Raw genomic sequence first — 21451 nt, forward strand, 5'->3', positions numbered from 1 at the left:
CATATTAACATGAGCTTAACACACTGTGCTGCACTCAACTTGTCAGAACATGTCTTCTCCTAAATCTCATAATCATATAAGACATTGATCCTTTTGCCACACTGCAACCATGTGCTTCATGCCTGCTCACCACCACCACCATCTATATTGATGGGCTGATCTGATCCTCCCATTCAAAGAGAACAAGACCTCCTCTGAACCAGAGCAGCCTGGAGGAGCCCTCCAGGGAGGCATTTGTGAATTGGGAAGTAACCTTAAATCTGCTTTCTGCCATTTCATTCTTCATTCACTAACTAGGGCTCCCTCACTGGTCCCGCCAGAGCTGCTGCCTTTGAAAGAGCTGGTGGCTGATTTTAAATATGGTGCCAGCATTGTCTGAACCTGGACTTCCCTGCAGGAAGTGATTAAAATCTGGAATGCACTGACTGACAGCATATTGGAGACACACTAAGTTGAAGCATTCCAAAAGTTATCTGAAAAAGAAGAATGTGCAGGGTTACGGGAGAAAGTGAGAGAATGACACTTAGTGAATTGCTCACTCAGAGAGTCAGTGCATATACCATGGGCTAAATGGCCTCCTTTTGCTCTGTAACAATTCTGTGATTCTGCCTGTGCCACCTGAGTGGACAGCTTCGCTTCACTTGTCAGACATTAATTGGCGGCTCTGGCAATAGTTGGAGTCGGTTAGCTCAGTTGGTTCAGTAGCTCGAGCGTGATGTAGAATGACGTTAATGTTGAGGCTTTGATCCCCATACCAACTATGGTCATTCACGTAGTCCTTCCTCCTCCCATTGCCCCGTGTTTCCTAAGTAAGAAATTGTCTCTCGAATAGAGAGAGAGGCCAATGGTCCTTTGTGGGCTTTGTTTAAATTACTAAACTCTGTCCTCACTGCCACATTGCCGGCTTCCAGTCTAAATATCAATAAATTCCCAGCCTTAATCTTCCAAAAGCTCCATTCCCAAGTCACTAACCAATCCAAGCCCTTCCCTAGTGACTCAGGGTAAGGACATGGGGATCCTATGCTTTTGTCCTGGACCAACATCTTTTTTGTCATTTAATCATTCCTGCACTTCCATTTTGTTCTTTCTTTACCAACCTCCATCCCCATTTCTCTATCATTTGAAATAATTTAATTTGCTGCTATTTCCCAGTTCTAATGAAAGCTGGCTGGAACACTAATTCTATTTATCTCTTTAAAGATAGTGCCTTACCTGCTGACTATTTTGGAATATGCTATTTATATTTTAGTTTGATACCATCAGCAGTATTGTCCTTCTGTATAAATGGAAGTTATGTTTCTGAAGTGTCATCTTGTACATTATTGTTAATAATGATATTCTGAAAAACATTGGCGATTTACCCTGATTCCTGTTATTTTTCTCTCTGATCCCCAGTCTCAGTGATAATGCTATCACACATTCTTGTGCTGAGGATCTAGCCTCTGCTGTCAGCACAAACCGGTCATTGATATTTCTGGAACTGAGTCATAATGATCTGGGAGATTCAGGAGTGAAACTACTATCTGAGGCACTGAGGAATCCGAACTGTAAAATACAGGGACTGAAGTCAGTACCAGACTGTGTGTGAGATTGTGTTTATAATGATAGGATATCGTACAATATATATTAAATGTTCTCATTGATATGATGAATAAGCACTGTCCATTATTATCAGTGTCAGTTATAGGGCTGTAACTTTGTAGAGTTGTAATTGGAGTCAGATTTACCGTGAAATGCAGTCACACCTTTCCTGTCCTTTCTTACAATTCTAACCATGTGAGAAGGAGGCAGGGCAGAATTTTTTTCATAAAATTCTAAGAGCTGAATGAGCAAGAAAACAGGAGAGTTTCAGTCTCGTTTTTTGGGTGAGTTTAAAAAAAGCAGTCTTATCGCATTTAGTCAAATAAAGAGCCACAATGCGATTCTTGCCAGCCGGGGGAGGGGACAGAACTTGACCTCGTCGGGAAGCCGACTGCTGAGCTTGAGGGGAACCATTTCGCACGCGCCCTGATCTCCCAGTGTACGAGGCCATCTCCCCCCACCACGGACATCACTCACACGTGAAGTTCATTCTGTGGTCGCCGACCAACTGATCATTTAGGGAGTGGAATTCTTTCCTGCTCACAAACCGTGGTGCCTGACATTTTAAGGACTGCAGCATTACCTGCATACAATCAATTGCCCCCTATACGTTCGACATCCCTGTGATGGTGGAAAGTCCTGTGGGCCTGGCTTCCTGCTGGGCCTGACCCTAGTCAAAGTTGATCTATTGGCTTGTATGGGCTAACGCGATATCCATCGGCTGACAGACACATTTGTGGACCAAGGACTGGGAGATTCCACTGAGGTCCCTGCTGACAGCCTGGAAGAATCTTGGGAGGGGGGGTGGAGAGAGAAAGAGACAGATAAATCCCATCAGGTTCTCCATCCTGGCAACCCATGTCACAACTTCATGTAGTTGGGCAAGTTATTGGAAGATATTTTGAGAGACAGAATCGACAGGCATTTAGAGACGCAAGGACGCAAGGGACAGTCAGCAAAGCTTTATGAGTGGAAAATCATGTCTCAAAAATTTAATTGAGTTTTTTGAAGGGGGAAGCAAGAAAGTGGATGAGGACAGTGCAGTTGATGTTGTCTACATGGACTTTAGCAAGGTCTTTGACAAGATACCACATGATAGGTTGTTGCATAAAGTTAAATCTCATGGGATCCAGGGTGAGGTAGCTAAATAGATACAGAATTGGCTTGATGCCAAAAGTAAGAGTTTTAACGACACCAGGTTAAAGTCCAACAGGTTTATTTGGTAGCAAATACTATTAGCTTTCGGAGCGCTGCTCCTTCGTCAGATGGAGTGGAAATCTGCTCTCAAACAGGGCACAGAGAGACATAATCAAGTTACAGAATACTGATTAGAATGTGAATCCCTACAGGCAACCAGATCTTAAAGATACAGACAATGTGAGTGGAGGGAGCATTAAGCACAGGTTAAAGAGATGTGTATTGTCTGTGGATGACAGAAGCCAGAGGGTGGTTGTAGAGGGTTGTTTTTCAAACTGGAGACCTGTGGCCAGGGTCTGCCTCAGGGATCAGTGCTGGATCCATTGTTATTTGTCATTTATATTAATGATTTGGATGAGAATATAGGAGGTATGGTTAGTAAGTTGGCAGATGACACCAAGATTGGTGGCATAATGTACAGTGAAGAAGGTGATCTTAGATTGCAAATGGATCTTGATCAATTGGGCCAATGGGCTGACGAATGGCAAATGGAGGTTAATTTAGATAAATGCGAGGTGATGTATTTTGGTAAATTGAACCAGGACTTATTCAGTTAATGGCAGAGCATTGGGGAGAGTTGCAGAAAAAAGAGATCGAGGTGTACAGCTTCATAGCTCGTTGAAAGTGGAGTCACAGGTGGACAGAGTGGTGAAGAAGGCATTCGTCATGCTTGGTTTCATTGGTCAGAACATTGAATACAGGAGTTGGGACGTCTTGTTGAAGTTGTAGAAGGCATTGGTAAGGCCACACTTGGAATACTGTGTACAGTTCTGGTCACCCTATTATAGAAAGGATATTATTAAACTGGAAAGAGTGCAGAAGAGATTTACCAGGATGCTACCAGGACTTGATGGTTTGAGTTATAAGGAGAGGCTGGATAGACTGGGCCTTTTTTCTCTGGAGCATGTCTGGTACAGTAGCTTCCAGGAATTGCCAGCAGCTCATATAGACGAGAGGAGCACGCTCATTACTATCACGGCATGGGATCCTATAGAGGGCAGCACTGCCGAGTCCATGCTGTGTGAGGAGCCGTATTAACAACTGTGCTCCCTTGCCTGGATCAGCAGCTGAGGCCTGCTGCTTATTTGCGTTAGTGGGGTTACTGGGATGGAATATCAGCAGTCAGCCAGAGAGCCTGTGTAGCTGACAGATGGAAGTATGCCATGGTGACAGCACTGGAGTTGGTGTCTACATTCGTAAGCCATCCTTTGGGGGTAACTGAGGGGGAACAATTGCATGCAGACCACATTAATTATTTGGAGATGCATGCTGCTGAATGAAAATGACATTTCGCCCATTTTGGGTGCGATCTTCATCAAGCCCGGAAAAAATTGGTACGATGAGAGCTGCCGTAAAATGGGGCGCGATTCTCGTTTTTTCATTCTCACGCTATCTTACGACATCACCATGCCGAGCGGGATGAGGTCGTAAGATTACACCTGCAGTATCGTGTGTCCCGAATCCATCAGTACAGTGTCGGACAGTTGAGGTTAAGGATGCCACACCCTGTTTTTTTTATGGGATTGAGTGGTTAGTCAGGGAAGAGGTGATAATATTACAAGATCATAAGAAATAGGATGAGAAGTAAGCCCTTCGAGCCTGCTCGTTCGTGGCTGATCTAACACTCACTAAGTCCACTTTCCTACTTTATCTCTGTACCCTTCATTCCCCTACTGATTAAAAACCTATCGATCTCAGCCTTGAAAATGTTCAAGTACTCAGTCTCCATAGGGTAAAGAATGCCAAAGATTCACCACTCTTTGAGCGAAGAAATTCTTTCTCAAATCCATCTTAAATGAGCACCCCTTTATTCTGAGACGATGCCCTCTGGTCCTACGATCTGCCATGAATGGAACCAATAACCCTGTCTAACACTCTAAGAATCTTACATGATTCAATCATAACACCTCTTATCCTTCGGAACTACAGACCCAACCTGTTTAATCTTTTCTCATATGGCAGTCCTCCATACCTGAGATCATCCCAGTAAAACTCTCCTCCACTGTCTGCAGTGATGACATATATTTCCTTAAATAAGGGGACCAAAACGCAGTATTCTACACGTGGCCTCACTAGAATCTTGTACGTTTGCAGCAACACCTCTTTATTTTTATACTCCAGCCACCTTGAAATAAAAGCCAGCATTCCATTTGCTTTCTGTGTTACCATCTGCACCTGTATGCTAGCTTTCTGGATTTCACTAAAACACTGTCCTGCCAAAAGACAAGTTCAAGACTTTCTGGAAACATCCATGATCAAAGTACTGGCACACAATTGACTTCATCATTGTGTGATCGCAAGACCAAATGATGCTATCATCACCAAAACAATGACCAGTGCAGATGACTGTTGGACAGACCACCGGCTCATCCACTTCTCTATGTCTATCAAGCTCCACAAGAAGCAGCAGAGGATGAAGAAACAGCTCAGAAAAAGATCAACATTGAGAGTCTTCAAAAGCCTAGCATGCTAGCGAACCTCCGATAAAGTCTTATCCAAAGTCTCCGAAAAACTCAGGAAAACTGGCAAGAACTGAAGACAGCCAGCATCTCAAGCTGTGAAGAAACCATCTGCTAGAAGACCAGGAAGCACCAAGACTGGTTTGATGAGAATGACCACACCGTCAAAAACCTCATCAACAAGATGAAAGCGCTCCACGCCTGGCAAAATGACATAACCAGCAGGGCAAAGAGGAGAGCTCACTAATCAGCAAAGACAAAGGTACAAAGAAAAACTGGGGAAAATCAAGAACCAGTGGCATTTCCAAACCATGCTTAACACCTTCGCCGAAGCAAACCAAAGAATTGATAGAGATACAACATCAAATCCAATCTGCAAATGCCGCCTTGACGCCTAAAGAAGAGAGTCTACAACAACCTTGACATTCGTGCTGACACCAAGATCCTTGCGTACATGTCAGTTGTCCTCTAAATACTCTATGTGGCTCAGGAAGGTGGACTACGTACAGAAGCCACCTCAATGTTCTGGAGAGGTACCATCAATGCTGTCTGAGGCAGATTCTCCGTAACAGCTGAGAGGACAGGCATACTAACATCAGCTTCCTTGAAGAGCACCAGCATCGAGACCATGATCATCCAAAATCAATTCTGCTGGGCCGGCCATGGGCTTAAGATGTCAGAGTCTTGACTGCCAAAGCAAATCATCTTTGCCCAGCTCAAGGAAGGCTCCAGAACAACGGGAGGGCAAAGAAAGTGCTTCAGATACCATGAAGGATTACCTCAAGAAATGCAACGTAAATCCTTGCTCAGAAGTGAACCTACGTAGAGGAACCTCCTGATTGAAGGGACACAATTCTTCGAGGAGGCCTGGAAATGGAGGCTGAGAAATGAATGCTAGCCATCGAAAGACCAAGGACAGAACCCACCTCCTGGAAATACCTGCCAAGTGTGCAGTCGAAGATGTAGCTCTTAGGATCAGGCTTATCAGCCACGCAAGGGCCCACAGAACCCATGACCAGCAACACAGAGTTTCTTAGGTGGACAATCATATTCGTTAGCGAGTAATCGCCAAAGATGATGATGCTAGCTTTCTCGGGTTCATGAACAAAGACCCCCAAATCACTTTGTGTTACAGCTTTCTACAGACTTTCCATTTAAATGATAATCCACCTTCTCATTCCTTCTTTCAAAATTAACAATCTCAGATCTTCCAACATTGGTAAATGGAATTCAATTTTCTGCCCACACGCTTAACCTGTCAATATCTTTCTGTAAGCTATCTGTATCCTCTTTACAACCCACCTTCCCTCCCATCATTGTGTCATCCATAAATTTGGCCACAGTACACTCTGTTCCTTCCTTCAAATCATTAATACATATTGTGAAGAACTGCTGTCCCAGCACTGATCCCTGTGGCACTCCACTGGTTACTGACCTCCAACCTGAGAAAGACTTCCTTATCACTACTCACAGCTTCCTGTTAGTTAGCCAATCCTTTGTCCATGCCAGAATATGACCTCCAACACAATGAGCTCCTATCCTGTGTAGTACCCTTTTGTGTGGCACCTTATCAAATGCCTTTTCAAAATCCAAATGTACATTGACTGTTTCTCCTCCATTTGCTTTGTGTGATACTTCCTCAAAGAACTCTAGTAAATTTGTCAGATATAATTTCCCCTTCACGAAACCATGCTGACTGTGCTTGATCAAATTATTACTTTCCAAATGCATTGCCTTTCTCTCAATAATTGATTCTCATATTTTCCAACAACTGAATTTAGACTAACTGGCCTGTAGTTTCCTACATTTTGCCTCCTTCCCTTTTTGAACAAGGGGACCATGATGGGCAGTTTTCCAATCCTTTGGCACAGGTTCAGAATCTAAGGATTTTTGGAAAATGACAACCAATCCACAATCTACCTTCTTTAACATCCTGAGGTGCAAACCATCACACCCACGTGACTTGCCAGCCTTTAACACCATTAGTTAACCGATTAAATTATTTCCCTGTATGTTTTACTATTTCTGGGACGCTTGTAGTATCCTCTACAAAAAAGACCAATGCAAAGTATCTATTTAATTCCTCTGACACTTCTTTCTTCTCCATTATTAGTTCCCCAGTTTCATTCTCTGAGGGGACAATGCTTAATTTTACTGTTCTCTTCCTTTTAAAGTACTTTAAAAAGCTCGAATCATTTTTTTTATGTTTCTCGCTAGCTTGCCCTCGAATGTTTATTTTCTTCTTCCTGACTTACTTTTGATCCATCTTTGCTGCATTCTGAATCTGTCCCACTCTTCTGGTCTATCACTAAGCTTTGCCGTTTTATATATTTCTGCTTTCAACTTAATACTCACTGTAATTTCCTTGATTATCCATGGTAGGCTCTTGCTCCCCTTAAAACAATCTTTCCTCTTCATTGGGATGTATTTTTGTTGGGAGTAATGGCACTGTGTGGTGCAGATGACAGAGGCCCAGTACTATAATTACCCAGGAGTTACAAGTGGTTTTAATTGTTCTAACTTTTTCTGGGTAACTATTGCTGTAAGTTGGAACCATCTGAAATTTGTAGTTAAAATTGAGGTATCAGATAGTTCCCACTGCACGGCAATGCCCAACTTAAGTTTGAACTTCCAGGGCAGTTGCCATGCAAGCCTTTTTCTGGACACCTAGGTGTGTGAGAGAGTGAATTGCATCTTTGGGGGGATCCTGCAGGAACACCACCTGGGTAATGGACATTATGGACCAAAACTTTCAGTTACATAGATTCCTGTTATTTCTCTCTCTGATCCCAGTGCTATGGAATGTCAGTTCCACAGATTTCTGTGCCCAGGATGTGGGGGAATAATGTGACGGTGCACCCTCTGAGGAGTCCTGGCCTGGGATAGCTGACACCCAGTCACATAGCTCTTGATTTGTGAGAGAAAGTAATTAGAAGGAAATGCACATTCCAACAACTCCCTTCAGACTACTCCGTGACCAATGATGGGCATAGAAGCACCATGGTCATATGATTGCCAGAAACTCTCCTGCGTCCATGTATTGTGATTACTCATTCTCTCAGCTCCTATACCAATCACACCATCAATGATTGCCTGCCCAGCCTCCAGGACTCTCAGCTCCAGCCCTTCATTTTTCGTGGGCAGAAGATTGCAAGGTCTGGATGCTGCCACCCTTCATTGATCATTTCTGATGTTGTGTGCTCTCCTCTCCCAAAGCCATAGACCAGAATTTTATGTTGTTCATTGAACACGTGTCAGACTCAGAATCCTATGAAATTGTGCAAGAAGACATTGGGTGTGCTTCCCACTATCATCGCAATATTTCAGTCAGCGTGTGCACATGAAGGTCGGAAGCATGCTCGACTAATAAGCCCATTTAAAGATATTTTGTGTGACCCTTTTAAGGCTGGCCAGCAGCCTTTACATTTAGCTACAACCTTGTTTCAGTGTGGGATGAAATGTCAGGGCATGTCAAGATATCTGAGGACCGAGGTTTGTGTTTGATTGTGCAGCCGAGATGCAGTTTGCTGCGTTTTTCAGTGCGATTTAATATCTACAGGTTGACAGCTCTATAGCAGCTGTCCCCTTGAGCAAGGCCATAAGAAGTGCCATCCCGCGTCCTCACCAGCAGACTGAGAAGCCGATACGTGTCTCACATCCAAAGCTGCTGCATTGAGCATGATGTGGAGATGTCGGTGTTGGACTGGGGTAAACACAGTAAGAAGTTTAACAACACCAGGTTAAAGTCCAACACGTTTATTTGGTAGCAAAAGCCACAAGCTTTCAGAGCCTTAAGCTCCTTTTTCAGGTGAGTGGGAATTCTGTTCACAAACAGGGCATATAAAGACGCAAACTCAATTTACAGAATAATGGTTGGAATGCGAACACTTACAGCTAATCAAGTCTTAAAGGTACAAACAATGTGAGTGGAGAGAGCATTAAGACAGGTTAAGGAGATGTGGTTTTGTCTCCAGACAGGACAAAGGAAAGAGTCGAATTGGACTCCTCCGGAAGGCCGCTGCCCCCGACTTGACATGTATGCCCAAGCCATCAGGAGGTGCGTCGACACCAAATTCATCAGCCGCACACACAAGACAACCCCGAACATCACTCAAGCACAACGCAACGCCATCCATGCTCTCAAGACCAACCGCAACATTGTCATCAAACCAGCAGACAAAAGAGGGGCCATCGTCATACTGAACAGAACGGATTACTGCAAAGAAGTGTACCGACAACTAAACAACGAGGAACACTACAGACAGTTACCCGCAGATCCGACCAAAGAACACACCCGTCAACTCAACACTCTGATCAAGACCTTTGATCCGGACCTTCAGAGCACCCTCCGTGCTCTCATCCCACATACTCCCCACGTTGGAGATCTCTACTGCCTCCCAAAGGTACACAAGGCAAACATACCTGGCCGTCCCATTGTATCGGGCAATGGGACCCTGTGCGAGAACCTCTCCGGCTATGTCGAGGGCATCCTGAAACCCATTGTACAAAGAACCCCCAGCTTTTGTCGCAACACTGCGGACTTCCTACAGAAACTCAGCACACCTGGAGCAGTTGAACCAGGAGCGCTCCTCGTCACAGTGGATGTCTCGGCACTCTACACCAGCATCCCCCACGATGATAGCATTGCTGCAACGGCCTCAGTACTCAACAACAACAACTGCCAGTTTCCAGATGCAATTTTACAACTCATCTGCTTCATCCTGGACCACAATGTCTTCACCTTCAACAATCAGTTCTTCATCCAGACACATGGAACAGCCATGGGGACCAAATTCGCACCTCAATATGCCAACATCTTCATGCACAGCTTCGAACAAGACTTCTTCACCGCACAGGACCTTCAACCGATGCTATACACTAGATACATCGATGACATTTTCTTCCTTTGGACTTGTGGTGAACAATCACTGAAACAACTATATGATGACATCAACAAGTTCCATCCCACCATCAGAATCGCCATGGACTACTCTCTGGAATCGGTTGCATTCTTGGACACACGCATCTCCATTAAGGACGGTCGCCTCAGCACCTCACTGTACCGCAAGCCCACGGATAACCTTACGATGCTCCACTTCTCCAGCTTCCACCTTAAACACGCTAAAGAAGCCATCCCCTACGGACAAGCCCTCTGTATACACAGGATCTGCTCGGATGAGGAGGATCGCAACAGACACCTCCAGACGCTGAAAGATGCCCTCATAAGAACAGGATATGGCACTCGACTCATCGATCGACAGTTCCAACGCGCCACAGCGAAAAACCGCACCGACCTCCTTAGAAGACAAACACGGGACACGGTGGACAGAGTACCCTCCGTCGTCCAGTACTTCTCCAGAGTGGAGAAGCTACGGCATCTCCTCCGCAGCCTTCAACATGTCATTGATGAAGACGAACATCTCGCCAAGGCCATCCCCACACCCCCACTTCTTGCCTTCAAACAACCGCACAACCTCAAACAGACCATTGTCCGCAACAAACTACCCAGCCTTCAGGAGAACAGTGACCACGACACCACACAACCCTGCCACAGCAACCTCTGCAAGACATGCCAGATCATCGACACAGATGCCATCATCTCACGTGAGAACACCATCCACCAGGTACACGGTACATACTCTTGCAACTCGGCCAACGTTGTCTACCTGATACGCTGCAAGAAAGGATGTGCCGAGGCAAGGTACATTGGGGAAACCATGCAGACGCTGCGACAACGGATGAATGAACACCACTCGACAATCGCCAGGCAAGACTGTTCTCTTCCTGTTGGGGAGCACTTCAGCGGTCACGGGCATTTGGCCTCTGATATTCGGGTAAGCGTTCTCTAAGGCGGCCTTCACGACACACGACGGCGCAGAGTCGCTGAGCAGAAACTGATAGCCAAGTTCCGCACACATGAGGACGGCCTCAACCAGGATATTGGGTTCATGTCACGCTATCTGTAATCCCCACAGCTTGCCTGGACTTGCAGAGTCTCACTGGCAGTTCTGTCTGGAGACAATACACATCTCTTTAACCTGTCTTAATGCTCTCTCCACTCACATTGTTTGTACCTTAAAGACTTGATTAGTTGTAAGTATTCGCATTCCAACCATTATTCTGTAAATTGAGTTTGTGTCTTTATATGCCCTGTTTGTGAACAGAATTCCCAGTCACCTGAAGAAGGGGCTTAAGGCTCCGAATGTTTGTGGCTTTTGCTACCAAATAAACCTGTTGGACTTTAACCTGGTGTTGTTAAACTTCTTACTGCATTGAGCATTACCAGTGGCTGGCTGGGCATGATGTTTCTGCTAGTTTCGCGTTTATTTTTATTCACATATAGGGCTTCAAGCTTAACATTTGTGTGCTGCACACACAGCCATTATCTTTGTCTCTACCAGAAACTCCAATCCTTCACCATCAATCTTCCATGCGTACTCATTAGTGATGCAGGTTTATGGGGTAGAGTGTTGTGTCTTGTACAATCGTCAATATCAGTTTAATTACACCTACACCTTCATTTTGGTCTTTCATTGCCACCTGCCCATCAATATTTCCCTTCACTTTAACCCTATCAAGTCACTTTCCCCTCCCCTCCCCCCCTTTCTTATGTAAGCCCATCAGTCTGTTTCTCCTTTCAGAAATACTGCCTGACCTACTGTGCATTCCCAGAATATTGTTTAAAAATTTACAGCATAATTTCTATTTTACTTTTATACATAGAAATTGTGTTTCTTGAATGTTTCACACTATGCATTATTATTGTTATTAATAGTATTCTTTAAAATAAGAAGATTTACTCTAATTCCTATTATTTTTCTCTCTGATCTCTAGTCTGTGTGATAACATTCTCACAGATGCTTGTGCTGAAGATCTCACCTCTGCTCTCAGTAAAAACTGGATAATGAAAGACCTGGACCTGGGTTGGAATAAATTGGGAGATTCAGGAGTGAAAGTTCTGTCTGAGGCTCTGAGAAACCCGAACTGTAAATTACGAAAACTGCAGTAAGTACAAGACTGTGAGAGATTATGGCCGGAATTTCCTGCCTGTCGGGCGCAAACATTCAGCGAGGCCCAGAAGTCGATTTCACGCTAGCTATCCAATTAATGGTGACCAGCATGAAATGTGCACTGGGAAAAGCCAAGGCCTGGCAGAGGGTGAGTATCAGGAAAAGGGAAGTTGGGGGTTTGCACTTCCAATGTGCTCCCTTGGCGACAGGTCTCTGCAGTCCTGTAGAAAATAAATTGCAATAGAGAAATGGCCAAAGAGTATCTAGGTAGCACGTTTCAAGCACTAATCGCAGTCCCCACACATCTTTCAATTTTATTTCAGCCCAGACATTGAATACCTCCATCGATCTATTTTGCAGTTAAAATGTAACAGCTGGTCAATAGACTGGTCCTGACAAACTCTAAAAGCAGATGGAGCATGTTTAATTGCATTCTATTGGCTCCTTATTGGGCTAAATTGCCTGCTTGATTGTGACATGTCTACTTCCAACTCTCTAATACACCCACCATCTGAAATATCGCTCGAGTGCCGAATGACATCAGTATTTGCACCGACATCTTCTCACCTGATCTCTCACGTTTCCAGGTTGGGGGTGAGCCCACACAACGTAAAATTCTATCCTATTTAGAGCATTGTTATTGGTATAAAAATTAAACACTGTCCAATACCATTAGTGTCAGTTATTAATTTAAAAATCTGCATTTGCTTGACTCCTATCATTTCTCTCTGATCCCAAGGCTATGGCAGGTGAGCCCACAGATCTCTGTGTCAAGGGTGAAGGAGAATTTGATGGTGCACCCTATGGAGGTCACCACCTCTTCCTCAGAGGGGTATGGCTATCCCCTTGTCACAGCAGCCCCAGAAAAAGAAAAGAGGGGTTAGATGACAGTGAATGGAAGGTCAAGAACCTATAAAATAGCATTTAATAATTTATATCAGATGACATAGTAGTGAGAGGTGACCTTAAGTTCAGGAGAGCAAGATGTAGAATGAGTTTATTTGGTGATAAGAATTTACTAAGGTCAGTTGTGGGCGCATTTTATAGGCCCTTTACACTTGTCACACTTTTGGACAGAGCATAAAAGAAGAAGTAATGGAGGCTTGTAAAAAAGATACTGCAATAATCACAGATGATTTAAATCTTTATATGGATTGGACAAATCAGACCAGAAACAGTTGCGTGGAAGATGAATATACTGAGTGTATTCAAGACAATTTCTTAGATCAAAGTGCCCCAGTGCAAAGCATAGAACAAGCTATTTTAAACCTGGTAATGTGTAATGAGACAGAATTTGTTAATAACCTCATATTAAAGTTGCCTTTAGGCAGCAGTGATCATAACACTATAGAATTCTCCCTTTGGTTTGAGAGTGAGAAGTATGGGTCAAAGTCTTAAGCTTAAATAAAGGCAATTAAAAGGGTATGAAGCCAGAGATAGGATGATAGAGAAACAGTGGCAGACATTTAAAGTGACATTTCATAAGTCTGAAGAAAACTATGTTCCTATGAGAAGGAAAGATTCCAAAAGAAGGACGCACAATTTGTAGCTAAATAAATATGTTAAAGATAGTATCAAATTGAAAGAAAAAGCATTAATTTTGCAGCAATTAGTGGTATGTCCCAATTGGACAGACTTTAGAAACCAACGAAGAATGATGAAAAAAGGAGAGAGAAATTAACCTCAGCTAGAAATATAAAAGCTAAAATAGGTTCTCCAGGTATTTGTATGGGAAAAGAATACAAAAGTGAGCATTGGTCCCTCAGAGATGGAGAAATTAATAATGGGAAACAAGGAAATGGCAGAAGTGTTGAATGGATATTTTGTGTCTGTCTTAAACATCACAACGATATTTGAAGAGAGAGGTAAAAGAGAAGGAAGAAGTTAATCACTAGGACAGTGGTATTAGGAAAATAATTTAAACCAAAGGTTGACAAGTCCCCTGTATTAACGCCTTTCTCCCTAGGGTCTTAAAAGAAGTGGATGCAGAGATAGTGGATGTATTGGTTGTGACCTTCTAAAATTCTGGAAAAGTCCCAGTGAATTGTAAAATCATTAATGTAATATCTCTATTCAAAGAAGGATGGATACAGAGAGTAGGAAACTATAAGCTTGTTAGCTGAAAATCTGTCACGGGGAAAACACTTTCGAAAATGATAATACAATCAGGCATAGTTAACATGGTTTTGTGAAAGGGAAATCATGTTTGACTAATTCATTAGATTTATTTGAGAAAGTTAATTGAAGAGAAGAAAAGGAGAATTGGTACGTGTGATGTATTTAGATTTCCAAAAGGTATTCAAAAGGTGCCAAAGTAAAGATTAGGATACAAGATTATGACAGAATATTAGGCAGGAGCTAGGGAGAGTTAACTGGAAGCAGCTGATATTGGGCAAGTTCACATTTGACATGTGCGAGTTGTTTAAAGACCTACTTATCAGAGTTCGGGACTGACATGTTCCAGTAAGGAGGAAGGACAAGGATGGTAAAGTAAGGGACCCTTGGATAACGAGGGAGATTGTGAATTTAGTCAAAAGGAAAACTGAAGCATATGTAAGGTTTAGGAAGCTAAAATCGAAAAGGGCTTGTGAGGAATATAAAGAAGGCAGGTAAGAACTCGAGCAAGGAATTAGGAGAGCAAAGAGGGGCCATGAAATAACCTTGGCAAGAGAATTGCAAGGCATTTTATACATACATTAAAAAACAAAAGGATAATGAGGAAAAGGGTGGGCCACTCACGGATAAAGAAGGGAACTTGTGCTTGGAAGCAGAGGATGTGGGCGAGATCATAAATGAATATTTTGCGTTGGTATTCACCAAGGAGAAGGACATGGAGGGTAGTGAGATTAGTGTGGAGCATGCTAATATGCTGGAGTATTTTGAGATCAAGAAAGAAGTGGTGTTGAGTCTCTTGAAGAGCATTAAGGTGGGTAAGTCCCCAAGGCCCAAAGGGATCTAACCCAGGTTATTGAGAGAAGCAAGAGAGGAGATCACTGGGACCCTGACAGATTTTGTATCCTCGCTTGGTACTGGATAGTTCCCAGAGGACTGGCAAGTAGCTAATGTTGTTCCTCTGTTCGAGAAAGGTAAAAGGGTAATCCAGGAAATTATAGACCGGTGAGCCTCACATCGGTGGTTGGGAAGCTACTGGAGAAGATTCTTAGGGATAGGATTTACATGAATTTGGAAAAACATGGCCTAATTATGGAAAGCCAGCAAGGTTTTGTGCAGGGCAGGCCACGTCTTACTAACCTGACTGATTTTTCCGAGGAGGTGACAAAGATTATCAATGAGTGTAGAGCAGTGGATGTTATCTACTTAGATTTTAGTAAGGCCTTCAACAAGGTCCCTCATGGTTGGCTCATCCAAATGATTAAGATGCATGGGATCCACAGTAACTTGGCCGCTTGGATTCAGAATTGGCTTGCCCATAGAAGTCAGAGAGTAGTAGTGGAAGGGTGTTTTTCTTGCTGGAGGTCTGTGACTTGCAGAGTTCCGCAGAGATCCATACTGGGACCTCTGTGATTTGTGAGAATATAAATGACTTGTATGAAAACATAGATGGGTAGGTTAGTAAGTTTGCAGATGACACAAAGATATGTGGAGTTGTGGATAGTGTAAAAGGCTGTTGAAGCTTACAGCGGGATATAGATCAGTTGCAGATATGGGCAGAGAAATGGCAGATGGATTTTAACCCAGAAAATAGTGAGGTGCTGCACTTGGGGAGAGCAAATATTGAGGGTAAGTATACAGTTAATGGCAGGACCCAGTACGGAGGGACCTCGGAGCTCCCTGAAAGTGATGGTAAACAAGGCATATGGCATGCTTGCCTTTATTGGTCGAGGAACTGAGTACAAGTGTCAGGATGTCATGTTGCAGCTTTATAAAACTTTGGTTGGGCTGCATTTAAGAGTATTGCATTCAATTCTGATCGCCACGTTACAGGAAGGATGTGGAGGCTTTGGAGAGGGTGCTGAAGAGGTTTACCAGGATGCTGCCTGGATAGAGGGTTTTAACCATAAGAGGAGGCTGGACAAACTAGGGTTGTTTTCTCTGAAGCGGCGGAGGTTGAGGGGAGACCTGATAGAATTCTATGAAATTATGAGAGGCATAGATCATTTTCCCAGAGTTGAAATGACTAATACGAGGAGCCATGCACTTAAGTTGAGAGGAGGAAGCTCAAAGGAGGTGTGAGGAGCAAGTTTTTTGCACAGGGAGTGGTAGGTGTCTGGAATCCGCTGCCAGGGGTGGTGGTGGAGGCAGATACGATAAGTGTGTTTTCAGGGGCTTTTCGATAAGCACATAAATGTGCAAGGAATAGAGGGATAGGACCAAGGGCAGGCAGAACTTAATTTGGCATCATGTTCGGCACAACATTGCGACCGAAAGGCCTGTTCCTGTGCTGTACTGTTTTATGTTCAATGTAAGATAAGAAGTAATTGTGCAGGCGGTAACATATTAGCATGGACAGAGGACTGGTTTGTTAACAACATGATGTGGAGATGCCGGCGTTGGACTGGGGTAAGCACAGTAAGAAGTCTCACAACACCAGGTTAAAGTCCAACAGGTTTATTTGGTAGCAAATACCATAAGCTTTCGGAGCACAGCTCCTTCTTCAGATGGAGTGGTTATCTATTCTCAAACAGTGCAAACAACAAGCAGAGAGTTGGAATAAATGGGTGATTTTCACATTGGCAAGCTGGAGATAGTAGAGTGACACAGAGGTCAGTGCTGGGGTCTCAACTATTTACTATCTGTACTTGCTACTTTGATGAAGGAATTAAATATATTGTAGCTAAATTTGCTGATTAGAAAGGTAGGAACGTAAGTTGTCAAGAGGACGTAAATAATCTACAAAGGGGTTTAGAGAGGTTAATTGAATGGACAACAGTTTGGCAGATGGAATATAATGTGAGAAATTGTGAACTTGTCCACTTTGGCGGGAAGAACAGAAAAGCAGTATACTGTTTGAATGGAGAATGACAGCAGATTCTACTGTACAAAAGGATCCTGGTGTCCTGGTATCTGGATCATCAAAAGTCAGTATGCAGTGCAGCAAATGACTAAGGACAAATGGTATGTTGGCTAACAAAATTAATCAAGCATTGTATTAGTTCAAAGGCCTAAGTGTTTAAATTGTCAAAACGCCTGAGAATTCGGAGAATTTTGGAATTCTGAAAAAGATTAAGAAAAAATAAAGGGTAAACTAGTGAGAATCATAAAACGGAATGTCAACATTCCCATAGGTATATAAAAAAGAAAAGGTTACAAGGCAAGTCAGAGAAATTCATAATGGAGGTTAAGGAAATGGCAGAAAAACGAAACAACTTTTTGCATTTGTCTTCATGGAAGAAAATATTAAAAACCTGTCATAGAATATGGAGAAACAAGGGAGTTCTGTAAATGAGAGAGTGCAAAATTATGAATTAACATATGAATTTAAAAAGCTTGAGAAATTAATGGGACTTAAAGTAGATAAATCCATTGGATCTCATGATCAATAACACAGCGTGTTGAGATAGTACATGCATTTGTGGTCCTCTTTAAAAATCTCAGTGGACTCTGGAATGGTTCCTGCAAATTGGAAACTGGCTAAATGTCAGCCAACTAGTTAAGGAAGGAAGGGTGAAGATAACAGGGAACTGCAGACCTGTTAGCCTGACATCAGTAGTAGGGAACATGCTAGGATCGATAATAGAGGATGAAATAAAAGAAAACTTATAAAATACTGGTAGGATTGGGCAGAGTCAGCATGTATCGAAAGGGAAATCATGTTTTAAAAACCAGTGGAAGTTTTTGAGGATGTAACTAGCAAAATAAAGAGGAACAGGTGTGATGCGCGATTGATTCACACGGGAGGCTAGGACGTACCCGGGAATAAAGGCTTTTATTCACAACAAGATTGGAGCACACTACTTAACAATATTATCCCAGACTAAGGGCTACCAGGAAGTAGCAGTGACCTTTATACTCCTGCAAGTAGGTGGAGCCGAACGGAGTGTACCACTTAAACAATAATAACAGGTGGAACACCCAAACCCTAACCCCAACAGTAACAAGAGTAACATATGTACAAGTACCCATAGTGGTAACCATCTATGGTTCACCACAAGGTGGATTTGATTATATTTGGAATTTCAGAAAACTTGATAAGGTAAAGTTTGGTTAATAAAATTAGAGCACATGGAATTGGAGGAACGTTCTGAAATAGATTGAGTGCTGAATAGACAGAAAACAGTAGGAATAAATGGGTCAGGCTGCGACTAGTGGGGTACTGCAGCAATCAGTGGTTGCAGATATTCACAACCTATGTCAATGATTTGAATGTGGGATTAAAAGTAACATTTCCAATTTTGCAGATGATACAAAGTTCGTGTAAGGAGGATGCAAAGACATTTCAGGAGGTTTGGACAGGCAAAACAATTGACTATAAATTTGACAGATGGAATACAATGTAGAAAAATGTAGTTCTCTACTTTGGTAGGAAAACAAGAATAGAACATTACCTAAATTGAGAGAGGCTGGGAAAAATTGATCTTCAAAAGGTACTTCAGTGTCCTGGTTCATTAGTCACATAAAGCAAACATACAGGTTCAGCAAGCAATTTATAAGGCAAATTATATCTTCACCTTTATGAAGAGATAATTAGAGTGCTGGAGTGAAGTTGCCTCACTGCAATTATTTACAACCTTGGTGAAACTGCACCTGCAGTGTGTACGTTTTTGGTCTCGTAACCGAAGGAAAGATATGCTTGTCATAGGGTACAACAAAGGTTCACTAAATTAATTCCTGGAATGGAGATATTGTCCTATGAAGAAAGATTAAATAGACTAGACTTTTATTCTCAGGTGTTTAGAAGAACGAGAGGAGATCAGTCAAACACAGAATTCTTACAGGGCTCAACAGGGAAGAATGTTGCCCCTGACAGGTGAGTCTAGAACCAAGGAACAGTCTCAGAATAAGGGGCAGGTCATTTAGGACTGGGTTGAGGAGAAATATTTTTACTCAGCAAGGGTGAGGGGTAGGGGCAGTTGGTGTGAAGCTTCAGAATTCACTGCCCCTGAGGGCAGTGGAGGCTCAGCTATTTTGTATGTCCAAGACTGAGATTGATACATTGCAACACATTAAAACATGAAGGGATATGGGGAAAATGCAGGGAAATGGTGTTGACCAATCATGATCTTATTGAAGGGCAGAGTGGACTTGAGGGCTGATTGACCAATTCCTGCTCCTATTTCTTATGTTCTTATTGCAAGAGAAATGGAATATAAAAGTAGGGAAGTTTTGCTGCAGCTTTGCTGGGCCATAGTTAGAATGCAGCTGGAATGTGTAGTTTTGGTCTCTTCACTTAAGAAATGATATAATTGCATTAGAACCAGTTCAGAGAAGGTTCACTCATCTGGTTCTGGAATGAGGGAGTTAATTTTGTGAGGAAATTTGAGCAGATTGAACCTGTATCCATTCGAGTTCAGAAAGTTGAGAGGTGATCTTCTTGAAACAACCTGAGGGGATTTGACAGGGTGAATGCTGAGAGGATCTTTTCCCTCTTGGGAGAGAGGCTTTTTAAGAAATAGGGATGTCCCATTCCGGACTAGGATGATGAGAAATTGATTTTTCAGAGGCTCATTAGTTCCGGAATTTTCTTCCCCAGAGACTAGTGGAGGAAGGGTCATTGAATATATTCAAGGCTGAGTTAAGATTGATTTTTGATTGACGAATAAATCAAGGGTTATGGGAAGCGATAGGGAAATGAAGTTGAGGCCCCAATCAGATCAGCCATGATCTTATCAAACGATGGAGCAGGCTCGAGGGACTGAATGGCCCACTTCTGCCCCCAGTTATTCTGATCTTATTCCAACACATCCTTCAGACTACTCTCTGTGACACAAGTTCCATGTTTTGTAATCACCAGAGGCGCTCCTGTGCCCATCCATTAGGCCACTCGCTCTCTGCACTCCACAAACCATCTGCCTGCCTCTGGTCTTATCTTCCATTGGTGTAAAGATGGCAAGATCTGGACAACAGTGAATTGGGGATCAACCCTCGATCTGCCTTCGTTACTTCTGGCAAAATCAAAGTCATTATATTCATTATGACTACAAACACTATGCCTGAGCCACTTACCATCCTGTGACCCTCCATGGGTGACCTAAGGCAAGGAGGACATGGGGATGTTTTTTTCATTTGTTCACTCCTGCAATTTCATTTTCTTGCCCCCACAAACATGCACCTCCCACAAGAGGCAATTGTTTAAAACCTGTCAATTCACTGTTATTTCCTCATTCTAATGAAAGCACAAAGTTTAACTCCATCTCTCTTCACAAATACTTACCTGACCTGCTGAGTATTTCCAATATATTCTATTTATATTTAATTTATTGTATTAATAGTACTTTTCCTTCTATATGAATGGAAGTTATGCTTCTTGAATGTCTCAATTTACATTATTATTGTTATCAATAGTATTCTTTAAAACACTGGGAATTTACCCTGATTCCTGTTAATTTTCTCTCCCTCTGATACCCAGTCTGTATGAAAACGATCTCACAGATTCTGGTGCCGAGGATCTGGCTTCTGCTCTTAGTTCAAAACAGTCATTGACCCATCTGAACCTGCATGTAAACTCCTTCACAGACCAATCTATCCCCGCTCTCCGCCACCTCATAATGTCCTGCAGGGAGCTGTGCCTGATCAAGTGAGTATTTATGTTAATTTTTAGTGTCTCAATTAAAATATAAATGGAATTTTAAAATATAAATTGACCTGAATCTTCCATGCAGTGGCAGTGATACACAGATTGCCGCTGTGTGTGAAGATTCTCCTGACATGAAACTGCTACAAGTTTCTTCCGGATCTTAAGTGCAATGACCTCGGGGAGCTCCGTCAGAGAAGACAGAGTGGACGCCCTATTCACAGCACTGACTGCAATATAGTAAGGTTAAAGGTCCAGCCTTTTAGTTAATGTTAGTTTTTGGGGGCGTGAACAGGTTGATGGATGAGGTGGGTACATATGATTAGTCAGCCGGGGAAGCAGTCATGTTGGGTCAGGGAAGGGCAGTTGGGAGATAGCCTGGGAGAGAGTGGTCATGGGGGGTGTGATAGGTTTTGAATCGTGTGGAGGGATTTTAGTGGATAGTGGGTCAGGTCAGGAGTTATTTGGGATGGCTTAGCAACATAGTCAGGTCACAGGGTAGTCGGGTTGGG

At 42.9% G+C, this 21451-nt stretch overlaps 1 protein-coding gene and 1 long non-coding RNA gene across 3 annotated transcripts in view; one reads left to right on the plus strand and one right to left on the minus strand.

Moving 5' to 3' along the window:
• LOC144505282 (uncharacterized) overlaps positions 1-21451 on the minus strand; it is a 445368-nt gene that overhangs the window by 209589 nt on the left and 214328 nt on the right. The gene's annotated exons all lie outside the window — the stretch shown is intronic.
• LOC144505280 (NACHT, LRR and PYD domains-containing protein 3-like) overlaps positions 1-21451 on the plus strand; it is a 108609-nt gene that overhangs the window by 80621 nt on the left and 6537 nt on the right. For both annotated transcript variants that reach the window (XM_078231351.1, XM_078231350.1), the window contains exons 9-11: positions 1396-1566; positions 12072-12242; positions 20775-20942. In XM_078231351.1, the coding sequence (XP_078087477.1) occupies positions 1396-1566; positions 12072-12242; positions 20775-20942 (510 nt within the window). The remainder of the gene's footprint in view (positions 1-1395; positions 1567-12071; positions 12243-20774; positions 20943-21451) is intronic.

This window comes from Mustelus asterias, chromosome 16 (genome assembly GCF_964213995.1).
Source record: "Mustelus asterias chromosome 16, sMusAst1.hap1.1, whole genome shotgun sequence".
In the NCBI taxonomy this organism is placed as follows: Eukaryota; Metazoa; Chordata; class Chondrichthyes; order Carcharhiniformes; family Triakidae; genus Mustelus; species Mustelus asterias.